The sequence below is a fragment of the Leopardus geoffroyi genome, chromosome D4, assembly GCF_018350155.1.
Source record: "Leopardus geoffroyi isolate Oge1 chromosome D4, O.geoffroyi_Oge1_pat1.0, whole genome shotgun sequence".
NCBI classification, from domain to species: domain Eukaryota; kingdom Metazoa; phylum Chordata; class Mammalia; order Carnivora; family Felidae; genus Leopardus; species Leopardus geoffroyi.
Genome location: NC_059342.1, coordinates 71318896 through 71340175, shown reverse-complemented (window position 1 = coordinate 71340175; position 21280 = coordinate 71318896). Strand labels below are relative to the sequence as shown.

The window sequence follows — 21280 nt, the reverse complement described above, 5'->3', positions numbered from 1 at the left end:
GGGTTTGTATTTGTTGCCTGTCTTCTCCTTTGAAGAGTGGTCAGAATTTTCTTTTTCTCTTAAGTAATTTGGGGTTATATCCTGGATATTTTGGACATTACACTGTGACATTCTGGGTCCTTTTAAAGTGTTCTGGAGATGTCAGTTATTTTTATTTTGCTATGTTTTGTTTTAGCAGGCCGTCAATCCAGTTAGGTTTAGACTACAAGTTCTCTCTTTCTGTGGGTGGTGACCCGAATATAAGTTTCGTTTTCAAAGACTTTTCTGTGTTGCTTGGGTCTGCTTCGTCCATGCCCTTTAGAGGGATTAGTCAGGGCTGCTAGTGGTTTATATTGTCATTCGGTTCTCAAAGCCATGCTTCTCCGTGTCTGTTCCACTCACTTGTGGTTCATGAATGAGAACAACTTCCTCCAGTGGTCTACTCCCTGGGATCTTCCCTACACTTTCTGCCCCTTGTGGTGCCTTTTCCAGGTCCTCTGATTAGACAGCCAGAGTTTCTTTCAGATTTGGATCCCCCCCCACTCTGTGTGCAGACTGCTACCAGGACTGCCCTCAGGATGAAGAAGCAAGAGAAAAGAGAAAATAATACTACTGCTGATTGCCTCCATACTCTTTGGACCACAGAGGCCCTCTTCTTTGTTCTATAGTCAAAGACATGAGCTTTCTTTATGGATCCTAGTACCCAAATTGCTGCTGCCGTGGCAAATTGCCCTAAGATTTAGGGCTTTACACAAGAAACATTTAGTATCTGATGTTTTCTGTAGTTTAGGAAGTTAAGTGTTGCTGAGCTGGGTTTTCTGGTGCATAGCATCTCACGAGGTTGCAGTTACGATGCTGCCTAGGGCTGCAGTCATCTCTGGGCTGGGCGGTGGGAGGCTCTGCTTCGGAACATACGGCCATGGACAGGCTTCAGAAGTTCCACTCTGAAGGTCGCTGCATGGCTATCGACAGGCTGCTGGTCCTTGCTGGCTGTTGGCCAGAGACCTGAGTTCCTTGCCACGCGGACCTCTCCGTAGGGCATCCCGTGACTTCTCCTCAGAGCAAGTGAGGGAGAGAGTGAAAGAGCGTGAGCAAAATGGAAAGCAGAGTCTTTTGTAACCTAATCGTGAAAGTGACATCCCAACACTTTAGCCGTATGTTATTTGTTGGAAGTTAAGTCATGAAGTGCAACCCACATTCAAGGAGAAAGAATTACGAAGGGCATGAATAGCAGGAGGGAGGGGTCTTCAGGGGCCATTTCAGAAGTTGCCTACCACACTTTCCTCAACCAAATGATCTTAAAGAGCACATTATATCTTCAGACCTCACCCATGGAGCATGGAAGAATATAAAATACTGTCGCATGTTTGGTTTTCTTTTTTTTCCTGGCAAACATAGATTCCATCTGGGTTCAATAGAAATGAAGGATGTTGAAAAATGCAAGACAGATCTAGAAAGAGCCAAGGATATGGAAAATAAATGTGGGTATGTTTGGTGCATCATTTTAATGCTAGAATCGTTTCCTAGTCTGAATATTGTTAGGCAAATGAGGTATAAGAAACATCTGGCTAGAGGAAAACAAGGCACAGATTAACAGGATGAACAGAAGTTAGTGGAGTATGTTATTTCATTTTAAACTGTTCAAGTTTGCAAACACTGTAAGTCTGAGATCAAATCACATTCCATAAGGGATAAATTAAGCTACTGCAAATTGGTCCTTTATCAAGTAGTGAAATAAGAGAAGTTCCTGTTTTTTAGACTTTCCATCAGCTTAAGACACATTGAGTAAATTAACGCTCTTTGAAGGATTAGAATCCTTAGGCATGAGACTGGCAAGATGAAGAATAGCTAAGGTATCTTTAAAAGTCACAGATTTTCAGGGCACCTGGGTGGCTGAGTCCATTAAGCATCTAACTCTTGATTTTGGCTCAGGTCACAATCTCACAGTTTGTGGGAGTGTCAGCCCCACATCAGGCTCTGCACTGACCGTGTGGAGCCTGCTTGGGATTCTCTCTCTCCCTTTCTCTCTCTGCCCCTCCCCTGCTCTCTCTCTCTCTCTCTCTCTATCTCAAAAATAAACTAAAAAAATAAGTGACATATTTGCTTCTAATACTGAGGGACAGAGTATAATTTCCAAAGAGGTCCACGATAATAATTTTCATTCCCCATGATCTTCTGTGATGTGATCTCACTACTTCCCAATCATGAGGTAGAGTGTATTTTTCCACCCTTTGAATCTAGATAGGTTTTCTATCTGCTTGACCATTAGAATGACAGAAGTAATGCCATGCCATCTCCAGTCATCACTCTTAACAGATCCAGAAGTTCTGCTTCCTGTCTACTGAAGCTGTGAGCCACCATGTAAAAAGTCCGGGCTATTCTTTTATTTATTTATTTTTATTTTTTTTATTTTTTTTTCAACGTTTATTTATTTTTGGGGGGACAGAGAGAGACAGAGCATGAACGGGGGAGGGGCAGAGAGAGAGGGAGACACAGAATCGGAAACAGGCTCCAGGCTCTGAGCCATCAGCCCAGAGCCTGATGCGGGGCTCGAACTCACGGACCGCGAGATCGTGACCTGGCTGAAGTCGGACGCTTAACCGACTGCGCCACCCAGGCGCCCCCGGGCTATTCTTTTAGACCAAGAACTACAGAGAGATGCACTGAGTTTCATACATGTGAGTGAAGAAGCCATCTTGGACGTCCTGTTGACCCTCTAGGCAACTCCAGCCAGAGCCTCTGTCTAATTGGAATCACATGAGAACCAAGTGAGACTCAGTCAACTGATCCCAATTAACCAATACAGTCATAAGAGATAATAATAGTAATAATTTTTAAGACATTAAGTTTTAGAGTGGTTTATACACAATAGATCATTGGAAACCATTATGTTTCCAGAATTTGAAAAACATTTTTGTATTAGACATGGACATTTTGAGGGGTGCCTGGGTGGTTAAGCATCCAATTTTTGATCATGGCTCAGGTCATGATCTCATGGTTTCTCGGATCAAGCCCTGTGTCAGGCTCTGTGCTAGTAACACAGAGCCTGTTTGGGATTCTCTCTCTTCCTCTCTCTCTGCTCCTCCCCCGCTCACACACATTCTCTCTCTCTCTCAAAGTAAACAAATGAGCATTAAAAAAAGATGTAGACATTTTGGGAAGTTTACCATATTAAATTACTTAACCATAGCATACCACTGATATATATTTCATAATATCTATATTGTTGGTTCTCAAATTCGGAAGTTTCCCAGGAGTAATCTGAAACTTGCCCCTAGGCATGGAGGGCACAAAGAGATCTAAGAAAGAGGCAGACCACTCCAGATTGATAGATGGCAGGTTCAATAAGTGAGCAAACTTAGGTATGAGACTTGCAGGCTGAAAGATCAGTAGACCTCTGCACCCACCTCCCAGAAACTTAAAAGTTTAAATAGAGGCCTGACCTGGGTTTAGTCACATATACCATCCAGAGGGCCTCAACAACACTTTGCTCTCTCAAGGCTACTTCCTTGAAAATGCTTCCCACGGTGGGAATGGTAGGTAGAAGGTATATTCCAAGGACAGGGCAGGTGGTGGGGAACCTTCAGTTGCCTGGATCCAGCTCAAGGGTCAACTGGCAGTTACAGCCTCTGTATGACCTCCTCAACACTGTCTGGATATGGACACAAAGGTATAGTCTGTGGCTTAAAATACAGCGAATAAAATAACCATAGCAATTGCTCTATCCTAAGATGAACGTTATTACATATTTATGTGTTTCCTTGCATAGTTTTTTTTCCTATGTGTATTTTTTTTGGATTCACATTACACAAGTGTGTTTCTTGCCTCCCCCCTCCCAATTTAGCAAGACGTATTGAGCATTTTTATAGCATTACACTTTTTTGAAAACATAAGCATACTAATTGTAAATGTTCTCCGTATGCATTGAATGTGCTTTAACCATTCTCTTAATATTTTACGTTAAGATAATTGCCAATATTCCCAGCATTTCACTTTTGTAATTAGTACTCTGAATTTCAGCCTTGTACATAAATGTGTGTTCATCTTTAATTATCTACTTAGAGAGGATGCCTGGTTAAAGGATATGATCATTATAACTTAAAAAGAAAATCACATTGGGGTGCCTGGGTGGCTCGGTTGGTTGGACGTCCGACCTCGGCTCAGGTCATGATCTCACAGCTCGTGGGTTTGAGCCCCGTGTCAGGCTCTGTGCTGACAGCTCAGAGCCTAGAGCCTGCTTCAGATTCTGTGTCTCCCTGTCTCTCTGTTCCTTCCCTGCTCACACGGTGTGTGTGTCTCTCTCTCAAAAATAAATAAACATTTAAAAAATCATATTATTGAATCAGGCTGCCAAGGCTAACCATGTATAACAGGCACTTTCATCAAACTTTAGGGATGGCAGATTGATTCCATCTGGAGTACTAGCATCAATGAATTAGTAGTGGTGACCTGGTCTTCCTTTATGAGGACTGGCTGTAAGACCACATGTAGTTTATCTTTAGCAGTTAAGGATGCTAAGATAAATTAGTGATGTTTAACTTCAGTGAAGGATGGGAGAATAGAAGCACATGTGATTTGTGTTTGCTAGTCAGCCTTAGCCAGTCTGGGGCTGAGTATATATTCAGTAATTTTTGCCAACATGAAAACAAAAAAAAAAAAAAAGTTTTTTGTTTTCATTATAATGCCTATTTCCACAATTATAAATGTGGTTGAATGGTTTTTTGTATGCTTGGTGACCATCTGAATTTATTCTTTTGTGAATTGCTTTTCCATTATCCTTTATCCATATTTTCAATTGTCTTGCTAATGTGGACTCACAAGAGTGCTTTATATGGAAGGATAATGAGATTTTTTTCTGCCGTGATCCAATCTTTATCCATCTAATTTATGATATTTTATGATTATGATATTTTATGATGAGTAAGGGTGTTTGTTGCTATGTGGTCAAACAAATTTATGTTTCTCTTCGTGGTTTTGTCTTTTGTTTGCATGTTTAAAACATTCCTTCCTACCCTAAAATCTTCTAAATGTTCATCTGTGTATTCTTTGGTCTTATTTATGATTTAATTTATATTTCTCTCTCTAAATCCATCAGAAACCAACTATCCTCGTAAGGCATATCAAAGAGAGACAGACTAAAAGAGGGGGTAAAAAGATTGAATAAGAAAATACCGAGAAAATTGTGGGGCACCTGGGTGGCTCAGTTGGTTGAGCATCTGACTTTGGGCTCAGGTCATGATACCGCAGTTAGTGAGTTCGAGCCCCCCATCAAGCTCACTGCTGTCAGCCTGTCAGTGCAGAGCCTGCTTCAGATCCTCTGTCCCCCTCTCTCTACCCCTCCCCCACTTGCAGTCTTTCCAAAAAATAAGTAAGTATTAAAAAAAGAAAATATCAAGCAAATTGAAAATAGTGATATTGATGATATTAATAGTAATAATTTTAATAAAGCCGAGGTGCCATCCAGACATAGTAAAATTCAAAGTGAATACGCTAAATGAATGAAGGCTACTTTTATGTTGTTGAAGTTTGAGGTTACTTTGGTAATGAGCATATCTTTATTCACAGAGAACATATAGCCATAATGAACATTTATGCATAAGCCTTAATATACCATAAAACTATAAGGCAGACCCTAAAATACAAGTATAAATTGTCAAAAAATGGCTGTACTAGAATTTAACACACTTTCAGTCTTGAACAGATGAGCTAGATTAAAGTGAATAAAGATACAGAGCATTTAGATAATGTGTATGGTAAAATTGATTTATTAGAGGAGAATTTATATCTTACAACTAAAAATGCTCGTTTTTCTCAAAACCTAATGGTATGTGTTACTATATGACATATATTAGGTCACAGAAATGTTCAGTTGAGGACAGTCCTATTCTCTGGCCTCCGTGAAATAAACTTGGGAATTAATTTTAAAATAGTTTAACAAAACATACAAACACTTGGAGTTAAAATGGTCACGTAAGAATAAAATAAAATATGGGGTGCTTGGGTGGCTCAGTTGGTTCAGCATCCGACTCTTGATTTCGGCTTAGGTCCTGATCTCACTGTTCAGGAGTTTGAGCCCCATGACAGGCTCTGTGCTGACAGCCCAGAGCCTGCTTCTGATTCTCTCCTTGTCTCTCTCTTGCTTGCACTCTCTCTCTTTCTTTCTCTCTCTCTCAAAATAAATAAGTAAACTTAAAAAAAATAATAAGATCACCCATTTCAATAATTTCTTGGCCAAAAAGGAAATAAAAGTCCAATTATAGGGTGTTTAGAAAATAATCATGCACTACACATGAGATTGAGTGGAAAATGACATCTATAAGAGCTCTATTTAAATTTTTTTTTTCAACGTTTATTTATTTTTGGGACAGAGAGAGACAGAGCATGAACGGGGGAGGGTCAGAGAGAGAGGGAGACACAGAATCGGAAACAGGCTCCAGGCTCTGAGCCGTCAGCCCAGAGCCCGACGCGGGGCTCGAACTCACAGACCGCTAGATCGTGACCTGGCTGAAGTCGGACGCTTAACCGACTGTGCCACCCAGGCGCCCCTAAGAGCTCTATTTAAAAAGTCGAATAAATGAAAATAAATGAACAAAGGATTCAAGTCAAAGAATGACAAAAGAAATGGTTCAGGATAAAAGCATAAATTAATATATCAGAAAACAAAAAGCCCACAAGTTTTGGGTCTCCATAAAGCACAGCAAAATAGATTAAGTGTTCACACAAGTAATCAAGAGAAAAAAAGTAAATTGACCCAGGTATAACATTAGAAAGAAACTACCTGACACCTTACATACAGAAGAGAATATGATAATTGGAAATATATGCTACTTAAATCTCTGTTAATAAATTTTTAAATTTGCATTTAAATCAGGACAATTTCCTAAGAAAATGCTAATTACTATAACTTTCTTAAGAAAAGCTATAAAACTTTAAATGAACAAATAACCTTGGAAGAGTAATGGAGGAAAATTAAGTTGTTTTTCAAAATATAAAGTAATGTTCTAATTCTGCATGAGTTGGAGTAAGTTTACTCCACCCTGTCTCTCCCACTGAATACAACTATAAAGTCTGTATGGGAGGCATGGAGCCACTATTTGAGAACTCAGAAAAGTTAATAGTAGCAGGGGACTTGGGAAGAAGACGAATTCAGAATGCCACTGAACCAGCAATGAGTTTATCATTTTCTTCCCCTCCAGGATCCCCCAAGGTTGAATGTAACAGTCTGAAACCCAAAAGTAGGCATTGATACCGAGTGAGCTCCGGAGAAGGCATTCTAGTTCAGGCTTAAAAAGGGAGAAAGAGAGTGTTTGTTTTTCTCCTCTCTGCTTTCATACTTCCCAAACTTCAGGCAATCTCTTGAGCACTGCAGTGATGGCAGAGACTGTAATGCAACAGGAATCTGCAGAAGCCAAATCTTGGAGGAAGAGCCTTCCTCTCTTATCAGCAGAGCTGTAAATCCAGGAGGATGGGGCAAAGCCTTGCTGTCTTCCTGCTGTTTGGCCCAGATGCAAAAACACAGTCACAAAAGTGTGCAGGAGAGCAGGGTAACGAAGTTATCAGCTTTTTGGAGAGAGTACTGAAAAGAGGAGCCCTAGAAAATAGGAACGTAATGGGGAGGTCATGGGAAACAAAGGGCTTGGGATCTTCTTGGCTGCTTGTGCATGGATTTGATTTTGATTTGTAACTGGACGCCAGCCACCCAGGTTCCAGATTGACCACTGGGGAGCTCACCCATAGGAAAAAGTCCTAATAGCATTGCAGAAACTTTGGAATCTGAACTAACATGGGAACGAACACCCACAAAAGGCCGGTTGGATCTTGTGACCTGAACCTTGTCAGGTTAACTGACAACTAAAATAAAAATATCAGCTCTTTCTATGAGATTTAAACAAGATCCAGAGTCTCATAACATATCTAAAATGTCCAGGATACAATTAAAAATTTCCCACCATATAAAAAAAGAAGCCACAGATTGCATGGGAAAAGATGACGTATTAGAATTATATACTTCCAATTCACAAAGACTTCAGAGAAGGTATCATAGAGATACCTCAACACTCTATGTTGAGGTTATAAACACTCTTGGAACAAGTACTCTTGAAACAAATGGAAAAACAGATAATCCTAGCAAATAGAAGATATGAAGAAGAATCAAAGGAAAATTTGAGACTTGAAATACATAATAACTGAAATTTAAAATTTAAATGGGCCCAACAGTAGACTGAAGATAACAGAGAAATGGGGAGTAGTAGCAATCTAGAATTATACGCAACTACGTAATTACATATGTAAGTGTATCTATATCTATTGATCCAGATATAGATATAGATATAGATATAGGTTTTTATATAATCTGTATACTTTTACATATGTATTATATACATATCCAGCAAAATATCCTTCAGGAATTAGGGTGAAAAAAACACATTTTCAGATGACAGATAACTAAGAGGATTTGTGCCAGCAGATCTGCTCTGCAAAAATTTATAAAGGAAGTTCTTCAGACAGAAGGAAATTTGAAACTTGAGGAATGAAGAAAGAATAAGATGTTCACTAACCATTTGTAAATGCAAATTAAAACCATGATGAGATACCACTACATACTTATTTGAATGGTGACAATCACACACACACACACACACACACACTCAAATGTTGGGTAGAATACACAGCCACTAGAACTTTCACACATTTCTGTTTCTGTTGTGAATGAGAAATGGTACCTGCACCACCCTGAAAACATTTTGGCAGTTTCTTATAAGATTAAATATACTTTTCCCATATAATCTAGTAATCCCATTCTTGGGCATTTGTCCTAAATAAATGAAACCTTAAGTTTACACAAAAACCTGTGTACAAACTCAGAAGACTCTCAAAGTTATGCTAAGTGAAAAAAAAAAGTCTCCAAAAAAATACATACTGTATGATTCATTTATATGATTCTGAAAAAGGTAAAACTATAGGGATACAGAACAAATCAGTAGGTTGCCTGGGGACTAGGGGTGAGGAGAGGGCATAATTACTGAGGAGTTTTTTGGAGTGAATGGACCTGTTCTGTATACTGATTGTGGTTGTAGTTACATGAATCCATATAGGTGTCTAAATTCACGGAACTGTATACACATGAAGTCAATTTTACTGTATGATAATCTTTAAAAAAATTTTTTTAATGTTTATTTACTTTTGAGAGAGACAGAGAGCATGAGAGGCAGAGGGGCAGAGAGAGAAGGAGACACAGAATCTGAAGCAGGCTCCAGGCTCTGAGCTGTCAGCACAGAGCCTGACGTGGGGCTCGAACCCACGGGGTGCAAGATCATGACCTGAGCCGAAGTCAGCGGCTCAACCGACTGAGCCACCCAGGCGCCCCGACTGTATGATAATCTTAAAAATAAAATTTATAAAGTAACCATATTATAGGTGCCTCTAAATGAGAGTGATGGTGATATACTTTGTCAATAGGAAATTAATTATCTTTACTGATACTTTCGTATTTCACACACTGGTAGGAGAAGGAAAAGAGATAAAGAAAAATATGCCTTTTTAAAACTTTTACCATCATTATTATTTGTTACTAGCAGAGCAACCTCCAGAATTATGGTAGAAATCACCAATAGAGTTGGGTTCAAGCCTTGACCTTGGGGTGTAGCAGTATCCCATGTAAGATTCTCAACACATGTGCCTTTGCAAGTTCAAGATGCAAGTCCTGCAAAGTTTAGCCAAGGATAACCCCAACTATTGTTTGAAAATATGCTCATGGAACTCAGGTCTCCTGGACAAGAACACCTGCTTTTCTAAAGACTGTTTTGAGACCCAGCTACTTTTCATTTGGAAAGGGAGGCACACAAATAAGGAGATGGGCCAGGAGACAATCCAGACAACTTCCACTGGACTTCAGCCACCCAAACACAAGGCAGAGCGATGGTGTGACATGACCTGTGTCTTGGGACCATTTTCTTTGAAGCGACATGTCTGAAGAGATGAATTTCATCATGCAAAAGGACCAATTAGTGACCGCATATGACAGGCTTGGGGCTGGGTTCCAACAGGCTGGCACAGCACCCCATTAAGGCAGAAGGGGAAGGGACTCATTGGATAATTTCCAACACTGGATTGGCTGATGTGGGGGTAGACTGCCAGATCAGAACTTTTTTGATTCCTTCTTCTGGGGTTTGTTAAAGGCTCAGGTTTAGCCTGTGGGAATCAGAGACCAAATTATCTGAGGGCAGTACATCATAGATACAAATGCAGAGATTGACACGAATGATAGAGTAATGCACCACGTTCACTGCAAGCTTGCATTGCTAACAAAGCACAGCACGTTGAACATGCCGTGCATTGGAAGGTGATAGCAATAAACCACTTATATCTTCAGGCTTTATGGGCATCTTTACAGTTCTATCATTTCACCTATAAAAATGGAGTAACCATGATATTTATTTCAGGATTTATGGAGGATTAAATGAGATAAAACACATAAACAGGATGCTTAAAAATTCTTTTTATCTGAATCTAGTGTTGTAACCAGATTTACAACATTTATTAGGAAATTAATTATCTTTACTGATACTTTTGTATTTCACACACTGAGCTCTGTCTTCGGGTAATTCTACTTAAAGAAATATACAAGGTGGTATATTTTTCCAACCTCTGTATGTGGGAGACTGCCTTTGTTAAACTCACAACAAAAAGATATTCTTATAGAAAAGAGTCACAAGGGGGCATCTTCCTCCTGTCCTTACTGTCTGTCGCTGTGATTAGCTAACGTTGTGTTGCAGATTTTAAAACAAAACCAGACACTTTTCCCAGCGCACGTGGAATCTGAAAATTTTCCCGCTCCCCTTCCATTTACTGGACTCGATTCTTGATGTCTCAGAAGGATCTTTGCCAGCATAACTCTGCTCCCTTTCTTAGTCCCCTCTCCATGTTTCCCCAAACACACATGCATCCTGTCTTTTTCAGCACTTGCTTTAATGTAGAAAGATGGTTGCCACCGAAGGGTGGGATGGAGGTGAGTGTCCTCTGTCACGGGTCAGTGGACAGACAGGGATGGAAGTTCAGTCTCTGGTTGATCAAACCATAGGACTCTGAGTCAGGGTGAGAGAAATATAATGCATCCCTCCTCCCCGACTGCACCAACACACTTTCTTTCACAGAAATCTGTATTTCATGAGATGAAGCCAGGGTAGTTTTTTTCTCAGCTGAGTCATTTGAGTAGCTTTTGGTTGCTTCTCAAACTTAGTTTTTGGGTATAGTGAAAGTTTATCATTTTCTGTGTCCGTTACTTATTGTTTAAACCCTATTTAAGTCAGGATTTCTGAACCTTGGTGCTATGGACATGTTGGTCTGGATGATTCTTTGTTGTGGGGGCTGTCTGGTGCATCCTAGGATGTTTAGTTGCATTTCTGGCCTGTCCACCAGATACTAGTAACACTGCTCTCTGCCCCGCCAAATAGTAATACTGCTCTCCCCCTAAATATTTACAAATTTTGCCCGATGCTCTCTGCAAAGTCAACCCCCGTTAAGGACCACTGCTTTAGACTAGAGAGTAGAATACGTAGAGAGCTTTGAGGAGTAGTGCCCAGATTGGAGCTGGAGTCTGAATAATGTTCCCTGTGCCCCCACTTTCTTACCATGAGGACGATGAACACAGTCCTGACTGTTCAGCCTATCATAAGAACATGACACCATGTTGACTTTATATGCTCACCCCTAGGGCGTGTGTCAGGATCATCCAGGGAGTTTCAAATGTGCCTAGACCCACGCCAAATACCTCAAAATACTGTTACCTTCATCACTGTTTAGAAAATAAGGCATTTACAGGGCCACCTGGGTGGCTCAGTGGGTTAGGCATCCGATTCTTGATCTCAGCTCAGGTCATGATCTCATGGTTTGTGAGTTTGAGCCCCACGTTGGGCTCTGTGCTGACAATGAGGAGCCTACTTGGGATTCTGCCTCCCTTCTCTGTGCTCTCTTCCCAGCCCTGCTCTCTCTCTCTCTCTCAAAATAAATAAATAAATAAACTTAAAAAAAAAAAAGAAAGCATTTATAGAACAGTTGACACAGTTATTTAATGTGATCATGAAGAAGTACATGTATTACCACATGACACATTTAGCTTTAAAAAATGTTTTAGTTAGTGGCACCTGGGTGGCTCAGTCAGTTGAGCGTCCAACTTCGGCTCAGGTCATGATCTCACAGCTCGTGAGTTCGAGTCCCGCATCGGGCTCAGTGCTGACAGCTCAGAGCCTGGAGCCTGCTTTGGATTCTGTGTCTCCCTCTCTCTCTGCTCCTTCCCCACTCACATTCTGTCTCCGTCTCTCTCAAAAATAAATAAATATTAAAAAAAAATTTTTTAAATATTTTAGGTAACTAACTTGAATCTAAAAAAATCCAAAAAAAACCCTTAGAATAAAAAACATTTGAATAACCATATTTTAATATAATCCAGTGTTTTTATGCACAGAAAGACAAAGGTTCCTGGATGGGCTGGGGTGAAAAACAGAGAAAAGAAGATTTTAACCTAATGCCCATGGCTGCTCAATTAAAACTCCTGTTAAAATCGGGTACCGTTACATAATTCACCATAGTTATATGTAAATATAGCAGTCATCAGATAAACTTACTGTCCCAAACCAAAGATCAGAAAGCTCTTCCAGACACTGATTGATAACTCTTTCCTGTAGGAACCTCTGAAATGTTGGGGTAGGCTAAGCTTTCCAGGCTTTTATCTCTCCTTTGCTTTCTGGGTTTTTTTTTCCCCTTCCCCCTACCCACTCCTTCTCCCTTCCTTTGCTCTGTGAAGTCATCTGTCTTCTCATTGTCACGTGACTCAATATGGTAATTATTTGTTCTTTTCATCAAATATTTCTAGCTTTCTGCTTACTGGGAATATGGTAGGATTATACTTCCCTATTCCTTTTTGGAATTACAGATGGCCATATAATTTTCTTTGGCCAATGAAATGGAGAAGTGATGTGTATCACCTTTGGGGACAACTTTGGGAGGCCGTGAACAATTCATTATGTTCTCCTTTTTTCTGCCACAGCACTCATGTAAAGCAAAGCCTGTTTTGAAAGACAGCCCTTGGCTACAGGTTTGGGTTTATCAGTCAGGATCCAGTTCAGCTGCATGTGACAGAAAGGTCAATATCAAGTGGGTAGATGGGAAATCTGAGATAAGTACGGTGATTCTGCTCGGCCCATCCCCTTGATCACAGAGTGGGTTAAGGGATGGGCATATAACCCATGCCTGCTCTAGTGGAGACCTTCCTTAAGGTGACGGTGGTGGTTGTGTTGATAACTTTTTAAAGTTAAACTTGAGAAGAAGAGTCTTTCCTTCTCAGATCACAAATCTGAAGATAGAGACTAAATCTAACATGCAAAGAGAAGCAGAAGGAGAGAAAAATGGAAGATCTAAGTAGTTTGTGATTTCCTTCCCAAGCCTTTTTGAGACCAGCTCCGCCCCCTACCCTTTCCTGTGTGAGCCAAGAAATCCCTTTTTGTTTAAATGAGGAGAAGGGGGTGCCTATTGTTTGCAACCAAATAATCCTAGAGCAATTGTCTACCTCCCTGGATTTTTGTGAAGAACACATGGGCCAGTACACATAGTAGTTGCCATGGAGTCTGACACATACAAGTCCTGAAATGTTAGCTCTTAATGATGTGTTTGAAATAACACAGAGGAGATACAATTTGGAAAAACTCTCTCTTTTTTTAAAGTCTCAGCTCACATGAGGTCTTGCTCACCCCCCAGGAGGATTCAGACCTTTCTCCTTCCTGCTACCCCTTCTCTATCCCTGCAGTCATCTTACTGCTCTGTAACTGTTTGCAAATTACGTTCTCTTCTGATATCCTCTGAACTTCTGGAGGACTGGATGGAACTGGGTCTTATTCAGCTTTAAAACCTCAGTATCTAACATCCTGGTGCATGATAGATGGTCAATAAATATTGTTAGAAAAATAAGAATTTGAAGAACCTTCATGATGAAAGATGGCAATGACAGAAGCAGCAATTATAGAGTACACACTATATTCTAAGCACTGTCCTAAGAACTCTAGGTGTTTATGATTAAGTCCTTATAATCACCCTAACAGACTGTTTTTATTGCCCCATTTTACAGATAAGCAAACTGATGTCAAGGTGATACATTAGTGAATGGCAGAGCCAAGATTTCATCCCCGGCAAACTGATTCCAGAACCCTAACAATTCAGCCAACGCCCTGTGATATCTCTCATTGAAGGAATTTCAATAAATATAGATGGAATTAAATCACCTGATATTAGAGAGCGAGGAAACTTTAAGATCATTGAATTCTAGCATGAAATAGATGCAGCTGATGCCAAGAATTGGCGGTAACTTGGTTCAGGTGGTTTATGTAACTGCCGGGACTTTCTCCACAAGGCTCCCGACTCCTAGCTGGGATAGTTTAATGAAGGTCTCTCTCTCTCCATTGCAAAGTGTGCTTTTACTTTGGGGATCTTGCTTTGGAAAAACCACACCCAGGTAGCAACTATGTTTCACAGTAGCTGGGTGCTGACTACAGCTCAAAGTCAAGGGAGTAGACCTCTTTGGGTCCTGCCTGTTGAAACGGACCACAAGCACAGGAAAGGGGACTGGGGGAAAAGGACCCCTGCTCATTCTTCAGATTTCAGCATAAATGTTCTCAGAGGTTTTCCTGACCTCTTCAAGGTCGGGTCTGTCTACTTAAGATCTCCTCCACAGCACTTAGCGTGGAGGACTGTAACTATAGATGTTGTTGGTGGAATATCTGGCTATGGTCACCTCACTTGTTACCCTTTAAGTTCCCTGGGGCAAAGATCCACACCAGTTTTTTGTTCCTCATTATCTTCCTGGTGTCCTGGCCCCATAATAGGTGCTCAAAGGTACTTGTTGAATGAATGAACAGATGAATGAATAAATAAATGCACGGATGAAGCAGCGGGACAAATCATCTCCCTGAGGTGTGGGGTGGGGGGGGGGGTAGATGCAGTCCCTGATACGGTGTGGTCTGAAGGGACCTCAAGAGTCTGCACGCGCACACAGACCAACTGATCAGAAATCCCCACCAGGAAAGTCACACATGTATTTGGTGAGGGTTTGGGGGCACCGGAGGGGGGGCGGGGGAAGAGACACACAAAAGGTGAGCAAGCAGTTTTCAAAGGATGCTTTAAACTCTCTGGCCGGTCCGTGTGTGTTTTCCTCTACAAAGTGTTTCCAATTACTGTGGCACTCTCGGTATCTGGATCCATCTCCAGTGAATTCCTCTGCAGCTCCTGCCAGACATATGGGATCAATCAGGGCTTCGGCGCTGGTGCGCTTGCTGCGGGAATGTTGACAGCCTGACAGACGCGGGGTTCTGGTGTCATGGAATCTCCGAGACTTTGGCTGGATCCCGGGAGGAGAATGAGAGGGGGAGGAGAGAGATAGAGGCAGAGATAGAGGAAGGAGAGAGGAGAGGGGAGCGGGAAAGACAGAGGAGGAAGAGAGGGAGAAGGAGGGACGCGGGAGATTTTTCTTGACTGCCCCCTTTCCTTCAAACATTTTATAGGCTTCGGGGAGAGAGGAAGGAGGAGAGGGGGAAGAAAAAGGGCGAGAGCGCGAGGGGTAGAGAGCGCGCGCGGTTCCCTGCGAGCCCCCGAGGCGCCGGAGCCCACCCGTAGTCCCCCGGCTGGGGTCAGGGGGCGCCGAGGCTCCGGCCGCCGCCCCGCGCCCGCGCCGCGCACGCCCCTCGGCGAGCCGGGCGGCCGAGCGTCTCTCCGCGCCGGGGCCGACGCCCGCGCTCCGGGCCGGCCGCTCCGTCTCCAGCGCAATGTGGCCGCGCCTGGCCTTTTGTTGCTGGGGTCTGGCGCTCGTCTCGGGCTGGGCGACCTTTCAGCAGATGTCCCCGTCGCGCAATTTCAGCTTCCGCCTCTTTCCCGAGGCCGCGCCCGGGGCCCCGGGGCTGCTGCCCGCGCCGCCCGCGCCCGGCGAGGACGCGGCCGAGAGCAAAGTGGAGCGGCTGGGCCAGGCGTTCCGGCGGCGCGTGCGGCGGCTGCGGGAGCTCAGCGAGCGCCTGGAGCTCGTCTTCCTGGTGGACGAGTCGTCCAGCGTGGGCCAAGCCAACTTCCTCAGCGAGCTCAAGTTCGTCCGCAAGCTGCTTTCCGACTTCCCCGTGGTGCCCACGGCCACGCGCGTGGCCATCGTGACCTTCTCGTCCAAGAACAACGTGGTGCCGCGCGTCGATTACATCTCCCACCGACGCGCGCACCAGCACAAGTGCGCGCTGCTCAGCCGCGAGATCCCGGCCATCACCTACCGTGGCGGCGGCACCTACACCAAGGGCGCCTTCCAGCAAGCCGCGGTAAGGCGCCCGCCCTCCCGGCTCCGGCCCTCGCCCCCGGCCCTGCCCACCCTTTGCTGCCCGCTCCCCTCCAACCCGGGGTTCAGCCTCGGGCGAGCCACAGCCTCCCCAGGTCAAGTTCCCGTGCACAAAATCAGAGTCATACCTAGCCTCCCATTGTTGGGGGGGGGGGGGAGGTGGGAGTCCTCGGGGGTCATGGATTTTAACCGCTCAGCGTGATGGCACGGAGTGGTCGTCTTTGAGGGAGTGGTCTTCTTTGAGGGCCTTCTTAGGAAGGGATCCTTAAGATGCGGTTCGCATTCACACTTGTAAGGACAGACCATATCCGAGCTGAACAGGTGAGTGTGTTTTATGAAGTGTCGCTGAAGGTAAGACGTAGAATAAACGGAATAGTTTCTCAATTCCTTTTTATGTTATTTTATGCCTTTGCTACCCTTGCGTGCCTTTCCTATTTTTACTCTGAGACCTTTACAGAATTTTTAGCATCTGCAAGAGGAAGTCCGTTTTAGATGATGGAGTTTTACACCATTTAACTTTTTCTGATTACCAAGTGATACATATTCAGTTGAAGAAAATTTGGAACATACTGACATGCCTGACACATAATAGCAAGCCAGTGTTTGTGGAATGAATGAAACAGAAAGGAGGAAAAGGGGGGAGAAAAACTGTAACGCCGTCACCCTTGCAAAACCACTGTTTACATGTTGTTGGACAGTTGCCCAGTATGCACATTTTTGCACACTTTTCACCCAATTGATGCCTTGCTGTTTTGTAGCCTGCATTTTTCATGTTATATCAAAATGATCTACTTTAGTATATTATATATCTAATATAGGTATTAGATATCAACATTAGTTGTATAATATTCCATTGAATACATACACCATAATTTACCTGTCACCTATTATTGGACACTTAAGGTTTTTATCAACTAAGTTATGGTAGACACAAATATTTGTGCACCCTTTTAACTACTTTAGGAAGCATTTCTATAGAGGTTCCTGAATTAAAGAACTTGAACATTTGTAAACTTCTTGATACGTATTATCCGATTCTCCCTTGGAGGATTGTCTCAATTTACATTCCCACCAGCAGAGTATCACAGCAGTTAGTTTGCCACATGGTCACCAATAACATGTACTATTATTTTATCTTTTTTAATATACAATTTATTGTCAAATTGGTTTCCATACAACACCCAGTGCTCATCCCAACAGGTGCCCTCCTCAATACCCATCAGCCACCCTCCCTTCCCTCCCACCCCCCATCAACCCTCAGATTGTTCTCAGTTTTTAAGAGTCTTTTATGGTTTGGCTCCCTCCCTCTCTAACTTTTTAAATATCTTTGCCAATTTCACAGGTGAATAGAGGTATCATTTCAGCAAATTCCGAAACTAAAAAAGTTTTATTGAGGATGAACATTTTCCAGTATGTACTGGGCATTTGTGTTTTTCCTTTGATAATTACCTGGTCATAATTTTTGCCCATTTTGCAATGACAGTACATTAGTTGTGTGTGTGTATGTGTGTGGTTTTAATGATTTATAACAGCTCTTTATATAGTAAGAGTGGTGACTCTTTTTTGTATGTGCTGCAAATGTTTTTCCAGTTCACTGCCTTTTACTTGTCTTTATTGCAGTGTCATTAGATGGATGATTTAACTTTTTATATAATTCAAACCTATTAAACATTGTCCCTAAGATCCTGTATTTGCTTATACTCTTAGAATGGTCTTTTCATTTCCCAAGTTGGAGACATGGTTTTCCATTTAACAGTTTAATCCATCTGGACCTTATTTTAGTGTATGGCATGACAAAGATGTCTAATTTTATTTTTTAGTGAATAGTTAACAAGTTGTCCTCAAATGATTTGCTTAAAAGTCATCCATCCTTTTCAAGTTTAATTGAACATCACTTTTATCATATATTAAATCTTATGGGTATTTATCTTCTCCTGGCTTTCTATTAATTTTTACTGTATATTTATTATTTTTTAAACTTTGCAAAGGTGATTTAATTATTATAACTTTACAATATATTTAAATATATGGTAGTGCAAATTCTCCCTTTTTCTTATACTTCTAAAATCAATTTTTATGTATTTATTACTTAATATGAATTTTTAATTCATTTTCACATATTTCAAATGAAAGCACCCAGGATTTCCATTTCAATATGGAAAAATACTAGGTGGCCAGTTAGCTCAGTTGGTTAGAGTGTGGTGCTAATCAATATGGAAAAATACTGAACTAAGTTGTGAATTACTTATATTTTATAATAATAGTCCCCCCAAGTCAAAAATATGGTATGTCCATACATAACCAGTTCTTCTTATGTTGTTCAGTAAAGTTGTAGATTTCTAATAAGTCCTACATCTAGTTCCAAATTTAGATCTAAATATATTCTATTCAATATTGCTACCATGAATAACACCTTGTCAAATTAAATTTTAAAGAATTATTCTTGATGTACAGAAACGTTATTGGTTTTCTGAATATATCTTCTGTATCTGGATTCTTGTCGAAGTTTCTTTGATTCATTTCTTTCTTTTTAAATATATTTTATTTACTGATGATAAATAGTTATTATTATAACCAGAAAATAAAATAATCAGACAAACTTTCTGTAAATACATTGTAATATTATGACACACAGCTTTCTTGGCTTTGCAGTTATCCAGGTAACAGGGATGATTTTGTGCATGTAAAAACAGTGTTTGCCCCCAAAAGATCATGTTATATGTTCTCTTTTGTAACTTGACGTTCTATTCCACCATATTTTCAGTTTTCTTTCCATAAAAAGAAATATACTTTTGGGGCACACAGGTGGCTCAGTCGGTTAAGCATCTGACTTCAGCTCAGGTCACGATCTCCCAGTTTGTGAGTTCAAGCCCCTCGTCAGGCTCTGTGCTGACAGCTCAGAGCCTGGAGCCTGCTTTGGATTCTGTGTCTCCCTCTCTCTCTGCCCTTTCCCTGCTCGCACTCTCTCTTTCTCTCTCTCAAAAATATATAAACATTAAAAAATAAAAATAAAAAAAAAAAGAATTATACTGTATCATTTTCATTGTCGCTTAGTATTCCACTGTAGAACATGCCTTTGTTTTTACCACATAAATACCTATTATTATATATTTAGGCCGTTAAAAAGAACACTGTGTTACTAAATTTTTGCTCATTTTTTTAAAGTTTACTTATTTTTTGACAGAGCATGAGTGCATGAGCAGGGTGAGGGGAAGAGAGAAAGGGAGAGAGAGAATCTCAACCAGGCTCTACTCTTAGCACAGAGCCCAGCGTGGGGCTAGAACTCACAAACTGTGAGATCGTGATCTGAACCAAAATCAAGAGTTGGACACCTAACCGACTAAACTGTTCCGGTGTCCCGAGTGTGCCCATCTTTTAAGGCCTTTGGTACATGTGCCAAGTTTCCCTGCAGAAAATCGGTACCAAATTACGCAGCTATGTGCAGTTGTCTGGATCAGTACCTAGGATGCAGCCAACATAGGTTAATGTCATTTGAACACGCCCGCCCTCTGCCCCACTTTCTACGTGAAAAATGGAATCCCATTTTGACTTGCATTTCCTTATTAGTGAGGCCGAACACTTTGTTCATATATGATTTGCCGTATATAGTTCTTTTTTGAATATCCGTTAAAATATTTTGGGACTGTTACCTATTTTGTATTTGAGGATGGTTCTTAGCGATTTGCAAATGCTCTTTGCATCGTAATGGTATTAACCCTCCTGCTGCTAAGTATGAGGCAAATAGTTTTTCTCAGTGTTTCACTTGCCTTCTAAATCTGTCACTGAACTTATTTTTCTTTTTATTTGTGCTTTTTTCATTTCCTGTGATGTTTCAAAAGCTTTTGCCTCTAAGAGATGAAATAACTCCTTAAAGATGCTCTCTTTTTATTGAAGTTGTTTCACCAGTCAGGGTTCAGTTTTGCAGATCCAGTCCTCTGTTGGCCTCCACTCCAAGTACTCGTGAGGTCCTAAGGCTGGCCTTATTCCTGATGTCACCACCCACGCCATCAGAGAAGAACCCTGCTGCATCAGGGAAAAACTTGCCATATACCCGTTCCTCTGTTTAGCTTGGCCAGGTTGGCTTGGGGCCCCTGAGTACGTTGATCCAAAGCAGTTATATGGGTAATGAATCGAGTACACACTGCTTGCCTCCAGACCTACTCTGTCTTCAGCTTTCTCCTTCCAAATACTACATCCTGTCTTGGAAAATGAACTTGCCAACTAGGTTCCCAGTGCCTTAATTCAGCCTAGATCCATTTGTAATTAACAAGCAGAGACTTTTCAGAAGTTTTTGTTAACTCAACTTCCCCTTGATTTTATTTTTCTTTTCTCATTTTGATTGGGTTATGAGAAGGTACAGGAGAGGGTCAGCTGGACTCCGTCCCTGTCTAACCTGGAGACTTACATGTCTTTACTGTAACCTTTCCAAATCCCTGTTGAGCATTCTTAGGTGTAATTAAAGTATGCCGTTTGGAGAAAATTGATTAGAAGGTGACTGATGTTTGAAAATGACATTAGTAGAGGTTTGAATATGGATTCATTGCACGGGGATCAGGGAGGCATATTTCATTGGGGAATTAGTTTGAAAATGGTTAGCTCTGTCGTTTGGGTTTGGATATGAAACTTAATACATTTCATCATGGAAATGAGACAGTTCATCAGATTCCCATGTGTGTGCACGATGGTATTACTGGAACTGATTGTGTTTATGATCTGGGAAATTGAAAATCATAGGGGCAGTTCTGAGGTTGTTAATTACTTTCCCCAGAAAAATTAGTTTTTCAAACGTTTCCACTTGTAACTGAATGTCCACACAATGATACACAGACACAAACACAGGCAGACAAATACACAGACACATAAACGTAGATATAGGATGTGCCTGTAAGCACACAGCTACCCCTCACAATTCATACACCTTACTCCTCTTCTGTAAAAATCTCA

The 21280-nt window shown here is 41.5% G+C and overlaps 1 protein-coding gene across 2 annotated transcripts in view; it reads left to right on the top strand.

Annotated features, from left to right (window-relative positions):
- Window positions 1–15211: 15211 nt before the first annotated feature.
- The window catches only part of SVEP1 (sushi, von Willebrand factor type A, EGF and pentraxin domain containing 1), a 200418-nt gene continuing 194349 nt past the window's right edge, over window positions 15212–21280 (top strand). The window contains exon 1 of one of the 2 annotated variants that reach the window (XM_045469414.1): window positions 15212–16319. In XM_045469414.1, the coding sequence (XP_045325370.1) occupies window positions 15789–16319 (531 nt within the window). In that variant the 5' untranslated portion in view covers window positions 15212–15788. The remainder of the gene's footprint in view (window positions 16320–21280) is intronic. The other variant, XM_045469413.1, reaches the window with a different exon arrangement.